Source organism: Fusarium proliferatum (assembly GCF_900067095.1).
Source record: "Fusarium proliferatum ET1 genome assembly, contig: FPRO_scaffold014, whole genome shotgun sequence".
Lineage (NCBI taxonomy): Eukaryota > Fungi > Ascomycota > Sordariomycetes > Hypocreales > Nectriaceae > Fusarium > Fusarium proliferatum.
In genome coordinates, this window is record NW_022194803.1 from 61,074 (window position 1) to 80,463 (window position 19,390).

Sequence of the window (19,390 nt, forward strand, 5' to 3'; positions counted from 1 at the left end):
CTCTAGTAGACGTCACAGTGGACTCGCGATGGAACTCTAACAAAAATGACGTCGGGGAATATCTCGGAGAACAATCATGGAAACTTTGAGTGAGATGAGAAATCTCACTTTATATAAGCCCTTCTCTACTTCATGATAAGCCCAGCGGTGAGCAACGTGACACGTGAACGACAGGAACGAGTCAGAAGAAAGCAATTACCTGAGATGAGATGCCGAGACAAGCATCGTGAGTTACAGTCGCTTTCTTGAGGTTGGGTTGGGTTCACAGAGCATGGACAATATTTTGGTCGCCGATCAAATTGCAATCGCCGACTGTTTTGTTATTAAATGTTACGTCACTTGACACATCCCAAGATAATGCCATTGGTCGACACGCCGAAAGACGCCCGGAATGGAAGGTAACTGCCCCTGAGGGTGCTACGGCTCAGTGACGAGACCCCTGTAATCGCCCTGCAGCCACTTTTAAGCAGCACAACTGCCGGTCAGCCAAATGTTAGTAACCTCGTATCAATCCCCGGACCAAGATATCGATCGATATCTTTTATGTTCTTGACCAGATGGACAACGCCCGTTCTGCAAGATGGCATAAACAGGTTGAAATTCTTAGTGGCTGTTTCTTAATCAGATAATGCACTAAATCAGGCTCTGTATTGGCAAACAGACTGATATCCGCGCACGAAAACAGCTTCGTGTACGGTGTGGCCGTGTAAGTTGCACAGATGCCAATCGCCGGAAACTTGTCCTTGGCCTTTCGTTGGCCACTTGCTGTCCCTCAACAAATATGGAAAGAGATATGATACTCCTCTTGATTGTTGAGACTGCTGGCTTGCTGCATGGCTTGTCGCGTACTTGTTTGCCCCATGCCAAAGGCATTCATCTACCATATAGTCTACTCGGCAGCAACCACTCTGTAGATCATGGCAAGGATAATCATCAGCAGGGAAAGTCTGCACCTACTTTGCATAAGAAATGCAAGAAATCCGACTCAAGAAGAGAAACCTCTTCGTTTCCTTCATCATGTACGGTTCATTACCGGACCAGATTTAATGTCTTCAGCATCCGTCGCTACAGCATAGGGTTGGAGGCTAAGTTCTTTAATGCGAACCATCAAGTTCTTAATCCCAAGCTGTCAAAGAAAGTGCTAATCCGATCTATGCCTGAGGCCTGGTCAGCGTGGTCTCCGTTATGTCTCTTTGTACTGTGTTTGTTGCTTACGCTCGATGTTTTCTGGGTTGTTAATCTAGAGGAGGGGGGGCTTTCTCGTCCTTATCAACACCAACCATCCACTAACTTGACTCTACACCTAAACATAACACTTCGGTCAAAATGTATAAGTGATCACGCAATTTATCCATAAAAAGAAGAATTGACAAAAAAGAACATACAACACCGGGGATTCGCTGGTCGTCACCGACCCAACTACTAATCCAGCGCTTCGCAGCTTGACTATGGGAGAGCGGACGGGATCCCGTATTTTCTACGAGCTTTGGTCGTATGTGATAGACAGAGGTGATGCAACAGTAGATATCGACGAAGTTTCAATCGTGGAGGAACCCAATATGGAACTCTTGACTTACATTCACCAGGTGGCTAGACGGCCGATAAACATTGCCTTCTATTTCTACTAGCATTCTACAGTGTATTGCGTTCCCAGTAGTGTACCCATCCAAGACTGCTCTGATGATCGAAAACTTCGTGTCGGCCACCGAGATTCTTGCATCAGAACAATCAATCAATACCCAGCATGTTCTTACAGTAAGGCTAATCCACCCAAAGCCAGTTAACCAGACGGTGATTCTCAACCAGTACAGAGAATCTAAAAGCATCCTATTCGTAACTTCGTAACCTGTATTAGTCGCCATCACCATCGCATCCATCAAAGCCACCAGAGTCAGTGTGGCCGAAATCATGAGAATGCGACCCATGATCATGACTGTGGGAGTTGCTATGACTGTGACTGTAGCTAGTACCATGACCATGACCATGACCCGACGACCACCAATGGCTAGGGCCGGCTGAAGCTGAACTCGAACCAGCGCCGTGGTGGTGATTTGTCGAGCTGGACCCTGTCTGTTTGGCGCACATATCTCTGGGATTGTAGATGCCCAAAGCTTTGTCATGTTCAGAAGAGCCGTGTCGGATAGACCCCGAGCTGGCACCACGTACAGGAGTAGATTCGAAGCCTTGGCCGCCTTGGCCATGATCCACGCTGAAATCGGCTACCTGAGGGAGAACGGTAGTGTCGACGGCCTTGCCTTTGGAACCACTCTTCCTAGTAGAGGCCGGCTTGGGCGACCAGGCACCATTAAATGTCCCGACGGTTTTCCCATTCTCGAGTCTCTGGACCAGTTCGATTCCGTCCTGATCCGCCTTCTTCACCACGCGCTGGTTGGCCTTGGAGCGGAAGAGATTCGCGAACTTGATCCACAGTTGCTTCCAGTTGTCCTTGCTACACATCAGACAAGGCAGGTGAAAGAGTGTTCGGAAAAACCTTCGACAGCTCCTTTTGTCTTCCTTGAATTCGCCAGTGCGTCGCCTGTCAAGCAGATCTCGGAGTACGAGTCCCACGAAGAAGGCCAAGATGCCAGCAAGAATTGCCAAAGAAATGATGCCTTCGCTGTCGGGGTTGAAGATCGGGGAGTCTTTGGCTTTGGCGGTTGTGTTTGTTGTTGTGTTTCCAGTCGAGTTTCGGGCGACTAATATTTGAGTTGGCATGATCAAGCTGCTTCTCACTCTTGTAGATAATGAAGGGATGACGGCATTGGGGTCCAAGACCGTTATAAGGGCTGAGGATAACATGATCGCGGATAGCAAGTTGATGAAAGTGATGTTTGCTGAACCTGGAGTCCAATAAGATCCTATAGTCATGAGAGACGGAAAGACTAGAGGATAAACGGAGAGAGAAGTTGGAGTCGAAGGAGAGGGAAGACGTCACGTATTTAAAGATGTTTACCTTTATGTTGACAGGTTCATTCAAAAGTTTGTGAGAATATTGGATATTGCACGCACGAAAGCTTCGTGCTTAGAAAGAGTTACTCTGAAGAACTCACTGCGTTTTGCTGGGGATAAGGCATTGACTGCATGGCCCTCCACTCATAGACTTCCTCCTTCTTCTGGAGGTCAGACCAATTCATACTTCTTGAGAATTCACGACACTTCAATCCTTTCAGATAAAAATCTTGAGGAACAAGCCTCTTCGTTGTAGTCACTTACAAGGTTGAACCAAGATGTCTTCCACGACAAGTAGCAGACTCTATGGACCACACATTGGCCATAATTCTTGTATTCGCCATATTGGAAAGTAAAAGTGGCACAAATGATGAAATTGGTCGTTCTGACTTTCATGCATCGGAGTTAAAGTATCGAATGTCTCCCTTGCCTGAAGTGTAAGTGCCGTTGTAGGATGGAGAGTTCGTTTCGAGTAAGTGATATGATAGGTACCTCAGTGAAATAACTTCCAGATAAAGATTAGCAGCAAATGGATACCCAGAGAAGAAACAACAAGACGCCTCAGGCAGATAAGACTGTAACTTTCCGCTGTCAAATACTGTATGGGCAGTAGAATAGACTACATGAATCGTACGGCGACGTTAGGGATTGCCTAACCTGTACTTACCTCATACTAGATGTCTTATTTGTAAGTCACCAGACGGACCAAAGTTTATCTCTACGTAAGCTTTAGCACAAGAAACAATGACTTGTTCAATAATCCCTCACATCTTGGACCTTGCATTGTTTAATTACCTATCCCTTGATCCAGTCTGTATGGAGAAATGGGTAAAGTCAGTGCCAGTGCCAGTGCCAGGGCAGTGACAGCGATAGCCTCAGTGTCAGTGTCAGCGCCACCGCAATGGGGACTCCAGTATCATCATCGCCTTCTATATCGCCCTCCACATCTGCAACCTCCCTCCTCCATCGCGTCGGCTCAATCAAGACCAAAAATGACATTTCTGAGCGTCTCGAGACTCTGAGGATGAGTGCGTCTCCAGTCTTTACCTCTGCATCATAACCACAACAACTCGGCTGACCTCATAATGCCCCTGCAAGGCAGTGCGAAAGCGCGCACAAGAAGTGTTTCTAATCCATCCTCTTGGAGGAACCGCTCACAGCCTTCTACGCCTGTTTCTACTGTGTTCCCTGGGCTGGGTGTCTCGCAGAGTGCGCATCGTCAAGGGCTCCCAGCTTGGGATCGGACACTCGATGCTGTGTATCACGGCGCTTTTGAGAAAGGGAGCTTCGAAAAAGTGCTTAAATCCTTCTATGAGAACCATGCGAGAAAGAAACCAAGTTCTGGGTATTTCCGACTTCCTGATTCTGTGCGGTACCGGATCTGTCGCTATTTACTCCCGCCCTGCGACAAGCCCCTGCGTTTGAACAAACATGCACTTAGCCGTGATGTTTGGCGCAAAGAGGACTTTGAGTCACCTTCATCGACATTACTGCAAATATCTTCCTACATTGAAGTATCTTTCGACTTTCGCGCGGACGTTCTCGTCACATTTCTGCAGAACACGAAACTACACGCCGTCTTGTCGCCATTCACTGGGCCGAGGGTGAGTCCACTGGCGACAACATGGCTTAACAACTACGGCATGTACGCAAATAACATCGTCATCGAACTCGATATGACGCACTTGGGCTGCGGCTCTGATCCTGGCGCTGTAGCGCTGTCGCCAAACGTTGAGCAGATAGAGAAACTGCTCCAGGATTTCATCAATGCACAAATGAAGCGAAAGGAGTCGTGTCCCATGGAAAGCCTAATACTCCTCTGTCGACGATTCCACGGAAGACGGCCCCAAGCAGCCATCGTCTCGCCGCCACGAGCCATCAGTAGCCGACCAGGTTCACGCCCGGCATCACGATCAGCATCGCGAAGCACCAAAACACCGGAGCCGTGCAGTCCAACAGCGACAACACCCCGACGATTCAACTTCGACGAAGACGCTGGAGGCCTACGAAGTCCAACTTTATCCGATGCAATCAGTCCAACCTACCCAACTGTAGCACCTGGGGAAGAGTATTGTCCCGACTCGTACCTCCATTTCTGCAACAATATCCTGCATCTCAAGGGCCGCATTGGTTCGGTCCGCATGTGCGGTTTCAGCGAGAAGTACACAGCGCCATTCATGGGGACGTTGTTCTCGAATAACAGCAAGATCACCAAGAGATACGCATACCGTGTTGCGCCATCAACGATATGGCCCAAGTTAGCCGGTCAGAAGTCCTACATCGATACGGGCGATGGAAATCTTGCGCTCGACGACCACGAAGTCTCCGCTACCAACGACATCCCCAGCTCGTTGCGCATCTGGGAAGGCTGCGTACAGCTTCCGCCTCCTCGCATAGACGCAAGCGGAGATTTGATCCTCCCTGCTATTGTGGGCGATCTGCAGAAGCTGAGGAGCACTCGCGAGAGAAGTGCGACTAGCTTATCGGAGCGGACTAGTGAGGATCTACGAAAGGAGGGCTCAAAGGGCGATACGTTGGACAAGAGGACTATTGCGTGGTTCAAGAGCAATTACGGCAAGGGGAAGCTCAAGAAGAAGAAGAGAGTCTTGAGCAGAGACGCTGCGACGACGTATTGACGTGGCATGTGGCTGGAAAATGGAGAAACAAATGATGTGTACCATATATTCAACGATGGTTATGATAGGCCGTTTATATTCATCAGGTCATACAAGCACAACTCTTCGTGCCATCTAGAGAAACAAAAGAATTCTGACTAGACTCCGCCTTTCCATGGATAAGCATCCTCACTGCTTTTGTAGAGACTGTTAGGAGTTAGCAACAAACCCTGAATCCAAAGTATATAAGAACAGTGTGTAGACTTACGATTGCAAACTTGCTTCTGGCCCGAATTCTGCTCCCGAAGAACACCAGAACCCATGGAATAAGTGTCAGAACTGAAGCAATACCACCCAACACACAACCTGCGTTTCTCAAACCGAGATTGTCAAACATAATGCCGGTCAACACAGGGAAGATGCCACCAAGCACATTGCGACAGAAACTCTGTGCGGCAAGGGCTGAAGAGGCGTACATGTGATATGTATCAGCAAGGTAGTTGAACGTGGCAAGGTAGACAGAATAAATGCCCCAGTTTGCGAAACCAATACCAATAGCTTGCGTATAGTGACTTGTGCTAATGGGGCTCAAGAACGCGACGAACAAGCCAGCGGGGAGTAAGAGGGCAGTGAGACAGGAAAAGTACAGTCGTGCCTCGGGAGAATCAGCAGGGAAATGCTTCCTCATGAATCGCCAGAAGCGGGAAACCTCCTTCTCGTCAACGTGCCCGCTCCAGAGAGGATGCTTCATCAGGTTCTCTTGAAGAATGCCGACCACAGTCGCGATGATAGCAGATGCCATCATCGCAACATAGATGCGCATCGACATGTTGTAGTTGTCGGAGTAGAGATAGGGTACGATGGAGAAGGAGAGATAGAGGACGGCCCAAGAGAAGGCAGCCCAGAGAGAAAAGGAAAAGACAACTGGTTCTGTAAACAAGAGGTAGAAGGGTCGCATGATAGAGGTAGCCATCATTTGCCGAAGAGGGGGTCTTTGTTCGTCTGCCTCGACGAGCCATCGTATTCTTCGTAGTTGTGTTTGTCTGTTGTACTCTAGCATCGCTTCGTGTCCTGGCATGGCCTTGACGCTTGAAGATGATGAGCTGCAGGTATCCTCTCGAGGGTCAGTCACCCAAACTCCATAGACGCCAACATCCTCAAGCTGTTGATACCACTGATTCAACTTCTTAGCTTTGCGTGACAGTAGAACCGAGCCTCGCGTCTCTTTGAATAAGATCAAGATGGCTACCAGCAACAGTCCATCAAGAATAACTTGATGCCAGAACGACCACTTCCAAGCCATTGTATCATCCTCAAGATCGTTGACGAAAGCAGCAGACACTAGAGGTCCAAGACCTGTTCCGAAAAGCACAAAGCCACTGAAGAGGGCCATCGGGGTATTCCTCTCCTCCTTCTCCCACAGATCAGCAATAACACCGCCCACGACGGAACTAAAGACGGAACCGCCGACACCAACGAAAAAGCGTGCGATCAACATGCCAGCCAAGTTGGGCATAACAGAGCAGACAGCTTGGGAGATGACGAACACAAAACCAGCGAGTACAAAAACAGGACGTCTACCCCAGATCTCAGAAATGGGGGCGAGTGCCATTGGTGCAATAGCGAAACCCGCACAGAAAGTCGTGATTCCGGCGAGTGTAGCTGTATGACTGGCCCCGATATCTCTAGCCATTGCTCTCGAGGGTGGAGAGTAGGTTCCAGCAGTATATGCAGTCAGCATTGTCGCGATGCACGAGAGCGCGAGGAAGATGTTTTTGCGTGCTCGCGGCAACGTGAAGGGAGAAGCGTAGGGTCGAAGATCTGGGCATGGTGGGAGATTTTGTATAGGATTTGAGTCTGATGAGGGTGGTGATGGTAGGGGAGTGTCGAGTGTTAGATATAGATAGGATATAGGGTCTTCACTACCAAGATTCGGTTGTGCTGATGAAGACGGGAGGGTGCTGGGCCCAATCTCGAGATCTCCCCGGTCCTGAACGGAAGCACCCACAGTCTGGACCGTATCAGACTCGATCATATCGATAGTTCGTGATGTTGAATATCTAGAAATCGGCAAATTATACAACAGCGATAGTCAAACGACATCCAAATCTTTCACCAGACACACAGAGGTGAGAGGGAGAAGAGCAGAATGAATGGGAGAAAGGGCGGATTATGATTACAATAAGAACAGGACAGGAACAACGACCGTGTTGTATCCGGAGCGTAAACCCGGGATTATCAAGGGCTGGGTGAGGGTCAAAAGGCGGGATATCAACGGGAATAATAGTGTCTTGGCGCTGTATCCGCCTGCTAGGCCCACGTTTGAGGTGTGACTCGGACACTGGGAAACGCTAACGGGGAATACATTCTCTCCGATGGGTCATGGAGGAGATGTTTGTGCGGCACGGTCAGGTTAGAGACAGGGACGTCAGCGGGAGGGCAGTGATATCTTGTGTCGATCAGTAACTGTGTGTAAGACATAGACACCAACTGAAGAGACACAAAACTTTCACCGTTGTTACAGCGTCAGTTGAAACGAAAAGAGGATGTTGGGAAGATCAAGTTTCCTCCCTCTCTCCGCTCCTACGTATACGACCTTTCGCAAATAACCCATCCGGGGACAATGCCGTAGTCGTCCATCATAACCCGGCACCAAGGCATCGGGAACAAGACGGACGTGAAGAAAGCCAAACGCTAAACCCCTAGACCAAGCCTCTTTCGCACGCCAAGTTCCCCCCGTCACCAAACGACCTGGTCGATTTCGAGATGCCGCTTCGGCAGCCACTTCTTTAGGAAAGCCACGCTCGGATGATAACAGCCGAGACGATATCCAATTGGACCGTGTACCCGAGGAACAAACAGTCTCGACTTTTTGAGGGGGTTCGTTCGGTAATAAAACAGAGATGGGGTTTAAACTCCTGCTATTACCGGATATCTCGTTTACAGATCTGAGATTCCCACCCCGCACGCACACAATTTGTGAAATCTGGGCATACGTGTACGTTTAGTGGACGGGAAAAAGATTCTGCGCTGCCATTTATGCGTGGACGGTACCGAGGATCTGTAACTGATACCGTAGTATCTTTTGTGACGAGTGTTGCACCTCAGACTTCAACCCCAAGAGGAGATAGGATGAACGAGCACGTGCATGCTCATGTGACTGGATACTCCGCTATCACAGCCATTACTCATTAGTCTCATATTTAGATTGCTTAAATGATCCGAACGATGTGAAGCCACATATGGGATCTTCGGGGACGAATGAGAGACGGATCCGAAAATAAGTGAGGATACGATCCATTGCCCGAAACACGAGATCGAAGAAGCTTGTTTCTCTTCTCCCTCTTTAGGTTATCACCCCGAGATCTAGAATTCTATTACACCCTGGTCAGCTTTATCTCTAATTATCCTCTAGTCAAGATCGTCAACACTCGTCTGCTCGCTCCCCTTCTCGTCAATCTTCGGTCCCAATTGCTCCGTCGCCTCCTTCAGCGCCCCATCTCCGTCAAAGTCCTCATCACCTTCGGTAACCTTCTCAGGTCCTTTAAAAGAATCCTGAGCCCCGTCCTTCAATGACCCATCCTCATTTACATAATCCTTGTGATACAGTGAGAACAGAATCACAAGGTACGGCTCCCCGGTTTCCTTGTTGCGCAAGACATATCTGAGTTGATGTGAGCGTTTCGGGCCGGGCCTGTAACGAGTGTAAACGGAAAGGCATGGAATGAGCGTGACAAAATGTCCCGGTGCCGTGGAAATGTAGGATGTTGGCTTACCTGAGACCTTGACCGTCCCAGTACTTCATGATGGGGAGCTGGAAGCCAGGTAGGTTCAACGCGAGGTCTGAAAAGTTGAGATACGGATTGAAGAAGTCGAAGCCGTATGTCTGGTCATACTCAAACACCCACTTCTCTTTGGCGTCAGCTCTGAGAGCCCATTTCATTCTCGCCTTGCTGGTAAGAGGAGCGCCGACTTCCTCACGAGCTTCGAGACCATCTTCATCGCCACCCTCTTCGAACCAAAGACCACCCTTCTCTTCATCAAACTCGCCTTTGCCCACATGGATAGTGTTGAACGAACTCAACGCAGGGCCATACAAGAAGGGCTTATCAGCATACGCATCGCCATCCAGACCAGGATCAATCCACCAGCGCACTATACTCATAGCCGTGTTGAAACCAGGCGGTAGACGATCTCGAATGGGATGATCAAAGTCATTGCCAAACTGAAGATCCGTGGCCTTGATTCCATCGCTCTCATCGTTGGAGGGCTTCTTTGGTGTGAAGCGGAATGAGATGCTGTATTGATCCCTGTTGTAAGCGTGAGGCTCGGTTGAGAAGTATGGTGAAGTCGTTGGTGAGTTGCGAGGAAGGCCTTTGTAGTCGTTGACGCGAACGTTGAGCTCAATATCAGCGCGATCGCTCTTGATGGTGATGGGCTTGGCGGTGTTGACTGGAACCTCGACCTGTTGAGATTGGTCGTAATCAGGGCCAGCTGTGATTCGAAGGACGTAATTCTCCGCCATTTTTGGTCTTGTCTACCGTGTATCTTCTATATCGCTTGTAAGGTGATCAAAAGTAATCGTTGTATCAAGAATGAAGGCGATTATGAATGACGTAACCAATTCCGTTGGTGAGACTGAGATCAAGCAAGCCAGTCGATGTTAATGCAGTATGTAACATGAAAGGCCCAACTGCTGAACGATGGAAATGGAATAACAATGCACGAGTCTAGTTTTATTGTCGACTTCGATAGTGGCGTTGATAATGGCCTTACAAGTATGACGTGAGGGTTTTTTCACCTCTCATACTGCGTTTTGACACTCCATTCATTGGGTCAACCACGCCAGCCTAAAAGCAGCTCCGCCATCGTATAGCATCGTTTTCTACGGAATCATCACAGCAAAAAGACATGGAAATGAGGCTCAATTCTATCCTGTGTCATTGACAGTCGCCACAAGATCAAGTCAGCTGGCACTCGTCGCTGTACACAGCATGTAAGGGCACCGCTAGAGAATAACGCCATCACTTCTCAGGTTAGACGATAGGTTTTGAGATGGCATTGCATGATCGCGACAGATTCGTCAGGCTGGCTGTCTAATTTAAGTCCCATCAGTCGAATTATCGGCTTTTTATCGTCTGAGGTGTTGCCAGTTTTGGTTGGGAGAGTTCGATGCCTTAGTTTCTGCCTCAGGCAAATCTGGCGCTTCTGCCTGTTTTCTCACCCTCCCAGTCTCACTTCTCACTCAACCCCGACGGGCCTTACCCAATTTCGTGTCCATCGAGTCTCCTCAACACCAGACGTAAAGTCAAACTCATCATCAACGCATTCCGATATCTTGCTTTTCTATCATTCCCAACAGCCTCGCCCATTTTCACATCATTTTTTGTCTAGTTGTATTTATTTTAATATGCGCAGTGTTTCACTTGTTCCTATAAAAAGCAGCAAATTGAACGACATTCATCCTCAAAAGCAATATTCAATGAAAATTGCCTGCATATGATCATTTTCTAAGCACAATATACCAAAATACTCTATATACACCTAACAGATTATTAATAGCTTCGTCGCTCTCAGAAACGTCGCTCAATTCACCATGCCAGCATAAACGCTAGATCTCAAACCTATACAGATGTTGCCAATCCTACTTCACTCTACTGTCACGCATGCTTCATTTCTCGCGAGACTTGTCGGAGCTCCATTTCAGATGCTGTTTGGTCCTGTGCGATGTGCGCCAGCGCATTTATCACTGCATTCATCAGCAAGAGAAGGAGGCCTCTTGGCCATGTAAGTATGAACATACTCTGCACGTCCATCTTGGATCTTGTTGCCAAGTAGAATTCTTGGTTTATCCTATCTTGTTCATGCTCGCCTGAGCGATGGCATGGACAAAACTCAAAGTCTGTCGACAGTGGAGGCAGGTCTGGCGTGGAGAGTCGAGTATCCCTGGGTGTCTCGGGGCGCCAGTCGTCTGTGAGGACGACTCGCTCAGAGTTGTGCCACTCTAGCTCCATATGACTAGGTTCCACGGGTGCTGTGTAGCACCAGGACCCCGCGTAAGCAAAGCCTCCGTCAGGAGCGAGATGGGACGGTTGTCGGCTACCTCGCCAGTTATCAATGGCCGCCTCAAGTGAGACACCATATGGCTCGAGCGGAGCCGTCTGATAGAGCTCATATTCTGGCTCCAGGCCAGGTGAGGACACCTGGGCCCTGGTTGAGCATTGATCTGAGTCTGGCAGCTTGAATGGGCCAGGTGTTCTGGGAATTTCATTCCGCAGCCAAGCATCCGCTTCTTTGATCCGCTCAACACGGCGAGGGATGTCAGCCAAGCGGCGAGATCTGGAGGCGGCACTACCAGCAGCGGGATCGTCTTGGGACCTGCGCTTCTTTGAATGGAGTTTCTTTTCAGTGAACCGGCTCTGGGACGACAGCAGGACACTGCTTTGTGTAAACTCTGGGGCCGAGGACGACAAGGGAGGCATGTGGGAGGAACGATGAGAAGTCATCCCATCTTTATTGAGGAAAAGGTTGATTGCCATGGAAAGTGGAAGGGGACGTTCACAAGTGTGATGGGATATACGGAGATCAAGTGAGAGGGGCAGCAATGTAGGACAGGTGTGGATGCAAGGTTGTCCTACTTAGACTTAAGGGGTCTTTGAACGCTATCAAGTGATGCAGTGAGATGGAAAGACGATTGGGAAGTTTTTTTTGATGGGTTTTTGATGGGAAGAGTGAAGTGATACGAAAGGGGGAGAATGAGAGAAAATGGTCGAGGGGGGAGGAGGACTATATATGGGAGGCCCAGGGAACGGCACTCCTACTCCCCCCCGCATCGTCCAATCACATTGCATTATTCACAACCTCTCACAACCTCACTCCTAGCCTATCCTACCCCCCACGCTTAAGCATATGGACTATTATTGTCTTTCTACTCCTCGCACCTCATATAAGTCGACTACGACAACGGATTGACTCCTTCTGGATGCACGATCATCCATTGTGTCGTGTTAAAGACCTGAAGATAATAAGGCTGGGCCATTGACAACTGACTACCAGAAGCTTTGTGCGTGACTCGACTCTTTACAGAGTCATTCAGGTCACCCGATGGGATTATGATGCTCTACTATACTTGAAGTTGTTTATGTTTCCTCTTTCCCCTTCTTTCATTTGTATACCTAATAAGTAAGTCTGGTAAACCATTTCGGATTGCCAACCCCGTATCTATCACAACGCTGGTCGTACAGACTTGGGTGAATGCCAGTCGCTGCGAGTACCAATGCATTTATGGTATATGCCCTTAGCATGGGTGCGGTTGCATGTGCAACGGCGATTTGCTTCTGCAATCATCCGCATGTTTCGGGGTGTGTGCAGATGCTCGATGATATTGGCGAAGGATACTTATCTATGATGCTTCAACATGGGATCACTTGAGCAAGCTACCTGCATACGTGGGTTGCGCATCATCGGCAAGGCTGACTATGCTACGGCAGCAATTATCTATAAGGAAATGAAGAGGTGCCATTCCCTCCTGGCTTCGTAAGCCTCGCAACGTTGCGTGTGGTATTTCATGTAACTCAGATTGTGTGTGCATACAGCAGGATTCGAGATCCTGTATTTTCGGGAGAAAGCGTAACTGAACCCCCGAACTTGCGTGATACCAAGTGGCCTAGTTCTGAGAAGTGGAAACGGCTGGCGGGCGAGGTTGCGGATTTTATGGTTCGCATCGCCCGGTTGTGAAAGTGTGGTTGGATCGATTGGGTGCCTGACAGCTCCCTGTCTCGGTACTTGCTGGGTACTTACAACCGGTGGCATGAGAGTGAGATGAAGAGGTACCGGTACCCACGCTCTGTGAAATCCGAAGCAAGTGGATACTCCATAAGCTTAGCGTGTAACCCGGATATCTGTCGTGAGAGCATGGGTAACAGTCACTCGGGCTCAGAAAGTTGGGGGACAACTCTAAGGGATACAATTGGATGATATCCCTTGTTTTTGCCTGCCTGCATATTTGGAATGCCGCCTGTATTTCCTTCTTGAGACTTGTTATCTGGACACAGCATACCCGCATTGAGAGCTTGACAGAAGTAGATACGAATTCTGCGGCTAAGCTCTGTGGTGTCGTGTCGTGTTGCCATACCACATGTGCTCGTAGGACAGGAAATCGACTGCTTGTATGCGACTCTCCCTGACACTCGGCGGTATCAGTAATCACCCATCTCATAGCTGCGATACACTCCGTGGAGTTTCCAGGTGTAGCACAAAGATCCAAAGCCCTTGCATGGATCCGAAAAACACAGTCTCTCCAGCCTGTTATCTTGAGACGTTGACGTGCGACGTTACAAGTGATACTCACGTTATTTGGAATTATTAATAGGGTGCACAACAGAACAGCCTTGATATAGAATGCCTGGATATAATTAGAAAGGAGAATTGACTTGATGAACGAGTTTGCTGTTTGGTATACGAAGTGCCCTTTGTTCTGATGTTGATGTGAAGTCGTTGTAGATCGTGGGGTCAAGTCTTGGTACGGGCCGCCGAAGCCTCCACTGACGGTCCGCCCCACCATCAGTGGAGTAGACCGCTGCATGGCACTGGCCCGGTCCCACTTGTGAGTCTTCAGTTCGTTGACGCTTACACGAGCCACAGTTCAAGCCACAATCCTTCCGTGTTTGCGACCCTTGTACTGCTCCAGCCGATGCTCATCCTCCCACAATCGTCCCCAACAGAAGAATGTGTTCAACAGACACGTCACCGATCTTTTACTCTTTTCTAAACTCCAATCTACTCCCATGAGAACCCCCAACTTCTTGTTTCAAAACATATCGCCCGGTTAGGACTGGCTAGTGTCATATCACCATGATCGGCACGTCATTCGGTGAATGGGTCTTTATCCGTTTATCCATCGCCTTCTTTCGCTACACGCCTCTAATTTACATCTTTCTCATCTTATTCCTCCCTCTCATACAACCTGTATCTGTCGTCTTTCCATTTGTGTGTGTTCTGCTAGCAGCGTTGTTGGCAGAATTGGTGTTCTATCTATTTATATATAGGCCATACCTACAGCGGCTCAAGCGGGATGCAGCCCATCCACCAGCACTATCGCCCCAAGACCGAAATGCCCTTTTTGAGCGATGTTTCGGAAATGTGCCGTCTTTGGAGATTTATCTGAGATGGTGGTTCCTTGATGCGGATCCCAAGGAGATTCGGAGGGAGAATGTGAGAGAGTTCATATTATGGGCTTTCTTCGAGAGGGGGGATGGTTCAGGGTTGGTGGATGATGAGGAGGCGGTCGAGGAGGAAGTTGAGCACTATCTGAGCCTTGTTGAACAACGACTCGGTCGAAAATTCGAGGAAGGACGGGGCCACGTCAAGAGTCTTCGTCTCACGATTGATGGTATCACGACAACATATCGAAGTCTTGTTTGGTATATTATCGTCTTCTTCCTTGACCAGGCTACACATCTTGCCTTTCGCTGGCACGGATTCGACTTCCATCGCCGGCCTCGCTCATCCGCACTTCGTGTGTTCCCCCCACGGCCCCAAGAGCTGTTTCCTGGACCCAAATCTCCGTCCACGCGACTGAGTTACTGGCACCGTCCTCATACAGCTGAAGATAGGCTTCCTGTTGTCTTTTTCCACGGTATCGGAATAGGATTATGGACGTATGTTCGTTTTCTGGCAGGTCTTCACAAGACTGGTGACGGAAACGGAAGTGTTGGTGTCATCGCCCTTGAGATATTACCCATCTCATTCCGCCTCACCCCAGCTATCCTCGACAAGGCCGAGTTCCTGGCTCATATGACATCCATTCTGGAACACCACTGCTGGCACAAATTTGCCCTAGTGTCACACTCCTACGGTTCCGTTCTGACAACCCATATGCTCCACGAACCAAGCTTCCAACATCGTGTGCCCTCGGTTGTCCTCATCGACCCTGTGACCATCATGCTACATCTTCCTGATGTAGCGTATAATTTCACTCGACGAAAGCCCAGGAGGGCAAATGAATGGCAACTGTGGTATTTCGCTAGTACCGACCCAGGAGTTGCGCTCTGTTTGGGCAGGCATTTCTTCTGGCGTGAGAATATCCTTTGGAGAGAAGATCTCTTGGGGACTCAAAGTGACGGCCATCATGCAAGGCACGTTGCTGTTACGCTGTCTGGCCGCGACCTCATAGTCGACACTACAGCAGTTGCCGAATATCTGGGCGTTGATCTTAGTTCCGGTCGTAATGGCATGGTAGCTGAATCGCACAATGGCGTTGAAGTAGTCATGTTTCCGAAACTGGACCATGCGCAGGTGTTTGATGACCGTGTGAGTAGAGAGTCGGTGATTCAGATGGTTAGATCGAGATGCGCAAGTTAGTGGATGGTATCTCAGGAATAGCCGGTGAAATAGATCGATATGATGATGAAACTGCGTCGTCATATGCTTCAATTCTTTGTCTGTATCACATCGCCACCCCACTCTGTCAAGTCTGCGCGGATGGGAGTTGAACCGCTTTGGATCATGAGCCATTGAACATCTTGGTCTGTGTCGTTCTTGACCTGATGTTCGATCCAGGCGGGGACAAAAGCAAAGTCTCCAGGTGCAAGATCATGGTGTTTCAATTCAGAGTTGACAGCCTCATTCACGATAAGAACGCCATTTCCTGAGACGGCGTATATGATAGTGTCTACAAACTCAACATCAGCGTTTATCCACAGTAGACAGGTTTAAAGGAGGTTACCTTGTTCACTGTTGTGTCTGACTGTGGACTTGGAATGAGGTCGCGTCGTGAGAACTGACGTGTGAGTGATAAGATTGAGACATAGATCTAAGACAACTTGACCTACCAGTTACGCACATATTGTCGCATTTCCCGACAACAGCAGGACGTTCAATAACAGGGCCCTCGACAGTAGGGTGCGTTGGTTCCAACTGTTTGGCGCGGGTGATGTTGGCAGAGGCGGGCATTATCATCGGAAGGATTTCCGAGATAAGCGGTAACAGCGAGCTCATCATCGGCGTGCTTGGATATGTTCACAATATTCAAAAATATGCGCGATAGTATCAAAAGATAAATCACAAAGAGATAAAGATGTATAGGAGAGCAAAGCGACGTGACGTGGGCGGCGAAAGACGAAGGTATTCCCAACGGGAGATGACGTCGCTAGGATGATAATTGGCTGGGAGAACAAGTCTGCCAGTAACGCAAGAGACTCTGAGGTCCAATGAAGGAGATTTAGAATGATGCACTATTGAACGATGAGAGAGAAGCGCGTGACCTGATGATTTGGGGGTAAATTTGGTGTTTCGAACCTGGGGGCAGAGTGAGGACAGCGACAGCGCAGGCGTTAGGCCTCAAGCGGCCCAGCCACCGGAGCTAGTGGCGCAAGAGTCCTTAACGGGAATGGAGATTGATAATGCATGTTGATGGACATGGGGGGTTTAAACAAGTGTGACTGATTTTAGATATTGGAATGATATTTCTCTTATTTACTATTCTTTCTTATATTCTATTGTGGCTTGCTTGCTGCTGTCTGAGTTGGTGAATGGATGCTCCGTACGTCGGCGAGTGATTGATCATCTCCCCACTTCCCGTATGAATCTATCTACAGCAGGACAATGTCGTCAACGAAATTTCCCGATACAACAAAAGCCATTACACAAAAACGTACTCTCCCAACTCCTGTGTGACCGAAAGTGTTAACTCGTATTTGTCTCTCTCATGACCTGATCAGAATCGAGTTGTTCCGTTCTAGAGTCGGCATCGCCTGCGGCTGAACTCCGCTTAGCTGCATTAACTCGACTTCCCCCATCATCATCACCGCTGAAGCTGCTAGTCCAGACCCTCTAGACCATCCACCCTCGACTCATCAGCTCGCCACCCCTGCTTTGGCCCCGGATCTGATAAAACAAGGTATATCCAGCATTTTATCTGATTGAACTCATGAGATAGGAACAGCCATCTTTAACTTGACTTCTCAGAAGCCGCCACAACATGTCCTCCAGTGAACCCCAGTCACCACTGTCTGAGCCATCATCAGATCCATACCCAGGGCCTCCTCTTCTGCTGAATCTCCCTCCTGAACTCATTGACAACATTCTTTCTCATCTTTCACCCTACGACCTCTCCGCCATATCCGCTACATGTCGAGATCTGCATAAGCACGCTCTCTCAGATGTCCTCTGGTACCCTCTCGTTCAAGAAAATGTCCCAGGCGTCACTCTCACAAGTCCCCGGCCCTGCGACAGCTATCATGAGCTTTACGCCGCTCACTATCGTCTTTGGTTCCTCCCCAGACAGAAAATCTGGTTCTGCGATAGAGATCTCACCGGAAGACTCATGATCGTTCGCTATGATCCTCGGCGGGGTTGCATCGAGGGCTATCAATTGCTCGCGAGTAGAGACCGGCAAATACAGCAAAGTTTCCTCGGACAAGGCGACGTTTTGATCAATGAATTTGATCCGAAAGTCAAACTTCATCTTGATAAGCCTGTGCTGCAGTTTCGCGTGGGAGAACGGGCGCCGGAGGATTTTCTGAGTCGACCTGGTGCCAATCGCTTCGCTGATGAGATGCCTGTGACTCTTGATGACAGAATCGATGCCCTGTTTAGCAATTTTATGTTAACATGCGAGCTCGATCAAGAAGAAGCCCAGCAAAACCTCACCTCGAATTTCCCATACGGCAATATCTGGCCACCGCCTCATATCCCTTCAGACCACCACGTCTCGGGTAGCAGCACGCAGGTAACAGCAGAGGGCATTTTCGTGAAAACACCGTCATCCCGGCCTCGGCGCCGCGAAGAAGTATCAGAGCGGTTCTTCCGTATCCGCCAATGGATGGAAATGGCGGGCGGTTTATCCCGAATCGGTATGGCAGCTGGCTTGGGTGGGATATACAATATGCTAAGACTATCACGCACCACAGTCGACGGCGGGATACCCAACGTTCACGTTGGCGAGGAGCTCATCACGTACTCCACCCTCGATCCGAAGTTATACACGCCGACTGTGTTGAAGCCGTGGAGGGGAATTTGGGTCGGCGATTACAGTACCCATGGTTGCGAGTTCTTGCTTGTGCACCAACCTGACGATGAGACGAGCGCGACGGATGAAGAACTCGGTCTTGTAAGACGAGATTCCGAGACTGATGAAGCGTGGCAAGCGAGACGGACTGAAGGGCGGACGTTTCAGGGACGACTGGAGGCTATCAAATTAACTGGTGATCCCAACGTTCCGCGGGGTGAAATCACCTTTGTAGCTGATGATATTGGGCCTGATGGAGTCGTAGACGGTCCACCGGTAGATCCTTGCTTCCAGGGAATGAGAGCGGTACACAGCAAAGGGCATATTGCAAACACAGGATTCGCCTCAGGTAAGAATTCATAAATGAGTCCCTTGTCTCACTTGGTTCAGGCCTCGAAGTGAACTTGAACTGACGAAAGCAGACCGGTACATTGAGAGCCAGCTTATCTTTGTCAGTCACGATCGGCTTGCGCAGCACTGGGTTGGGTTTGGACACATAAACTACTTTCAGAGGGTGGACATTGATGAGTTTCTCAAGGTGTAATGCTGCCTTGACAATGGAAATGAGATGATCCTTGTTACAGTCAATTTCAATGTTCAGATCAGAAGTTCCGGCTTTGATATAATGATACATGACTAAACAATGCTTAAATTGTGGAATAATGGTATGAAAGCGGAGTGTTTGATTTATGGTTAATGTATTGTGAAAATACTGAGTCTTGCATATTCTGAGGATCCCAATAACTCTACCTCGCTTTTAACGCAGTTAAATGACAGCCAAACATTGAAGACTTTATAAAAATCGATTTTAATTCAC

At 48.9% G+C, this 19,390-nt stretch overlaps 8 protein-coding genes and 1 non-coding gene across 9 annotated transcripts; 3 read left to right on the forward strand and 6 right to left on the reverse strand.

The window, feature by feature from the left end:
- Positions 1-1,378: 1,378 nt before the first annotated feature.
- rrna7 lies at positions 1,379-1,494 on the reverse strand. The gene has a single exon (XR_004093521.1). It is a non-coding gene; the product is annotated as a ribosomal RNA (ribosomal RNA).
- A 357-nt stretch (positions 1,495-1,851) lies between these two features.
- FPRO_04170 (uncharacterized protein) lies at positions 1,852-2,799 on the reverse strand (the record flags this gene model as incomplete). The annotated part of the gene is made up of 1 exon (XM_031223699.1): positions 1,852-2,799. One exon carries the CDS (start codon positions 2,797-2,799, stop codon positions 1,852-1,854), a length of 948 nt encoding a protein of 315 aa, XP_031089032.1.
- A 1,235-nt stretch (positions 2,800-4,034) lies between these two features.
- On the forward strand, positions 4,035-5,585 carry FPRO_04169 (uncharacterized protein; the record flags this gene model as incomplete). Its single annotated transcript, XM_031223700.1, has 1 exon — positions 4,035-5,585. The coding sequence occupies one exon, from the start codon at positions 4,035-4,037 to the stop codon at positions 5,583-5,585; it is 1,551 nt and encodes a 516-aa protein (XP_031089033.1).
- Positions 5,586-5,753: 168 nt separating this feature from the next.
- Positions 5,754-7,599, reverse strand: FPRO_04168 (related to multidrug resistance proteins; the record flags this gene model as incomplete). The annotated part of the gene is made up of 2 exons (XM_031223701.1): positions 5,754-5,771; positions 5,833-7,599. 2 exons carry the CDS (start codon positions 7,597-7,599, stop codon positions 5,754-5,756), a joined length of 1,785 nt encoding a protein of 594 aa, XP_031089034.1.
- A 1,376-nt stretch (positions 7,600-8,975) lies between these two features.
- Positions 8,976-10,089, reverse strand: FPRO_04167 (uncharacterized protein; the record flags this gene model as incomplete). The annotated part of the gene is made up of 2 exons (XM_031223702.1): positions 8,976-9,228; positions 9,341-10,089. 2 exons carry the CDS (start codon positions 10,087-10,089, stop codon positions 8,976-8,978), a joined length of 1,002 nt encoding a protein of 333 aa, XP_031089035.1.
- A 1,135-nt stretch (positions 10,090-11,224) lies between these two features.
- FPRO_04166 (uncharacterized protein) lies at positions 11,225-12,046 on the reverse strand (the record flags this gene model as incomplete). The annotated part of the gene is made up of 2 exons (XM_031223704.1): positions 11,225-11,313; positions 11,368-12,046. 2 exons carry the CDS (start codon positions 12,044-12,046, stop codon positions 11,225-11,227), a joined length of 768 nt encoding a protein of 255 aa, XP_031089036.1.
- Positions 12,047-14,417: 2,371 nt separating this feature from the next.
- Positions 14,418-15,926, forward strand: FPRO_04165 (uncharacterized protein; the record flags this gene model as incomplete). Its single annotated transcript, XM_031223705.1, has 1 exon — positions 14,418-15,926. One exon carries the CDS (start codon positions 14,418-14,420, stop codon positions 15,924-15,926), a length of 1,509 nt encoding a protein of 502 aa, XP_031089037.1.
- A 68-nt stretch (positions 15,927-15,994) lies between these two features.
- On the reverse strand, positions 15,995-16,517 carry FPRO_04164 (uncharacterized protein; the record flags this gene model as incomplete). Its single annotated transcript, XM_031223706.1, has 3 exons — positions 15,995-16,236; positions 16,291-16,344; positions 16,397-16,517. 3 exons carry the CDS (start codon positions 16,515-16,517, stop codon positions 15,995-15,997), a joined length of 417 nt encoding a protein of 138 aa, XP_031089038.1.
- Positions 16,518-17,544: 1,027 nt separating this feature from the next.
- On the forward strand, positions 17,545-19,117 carry FPRO_04163 (uncharacterized protein; the record flags this gene model as incomplete). The annotated part of the gene is made up of 3 exons (XM_031223707.1): positions 17,545-18,418; positions 18,476-18,922; positions 18,996-19,117. The coding sequence occupies 3 exons, from the start codon at positions 17,545-17,547 to the stop codon at positions 19,115-19,117; spliced, it is 1,443 nt and encodes a 480-aa protein (XP_031089039.1).
- Positions 19,118-19,390: the final 273 nt, after the last annotated feature.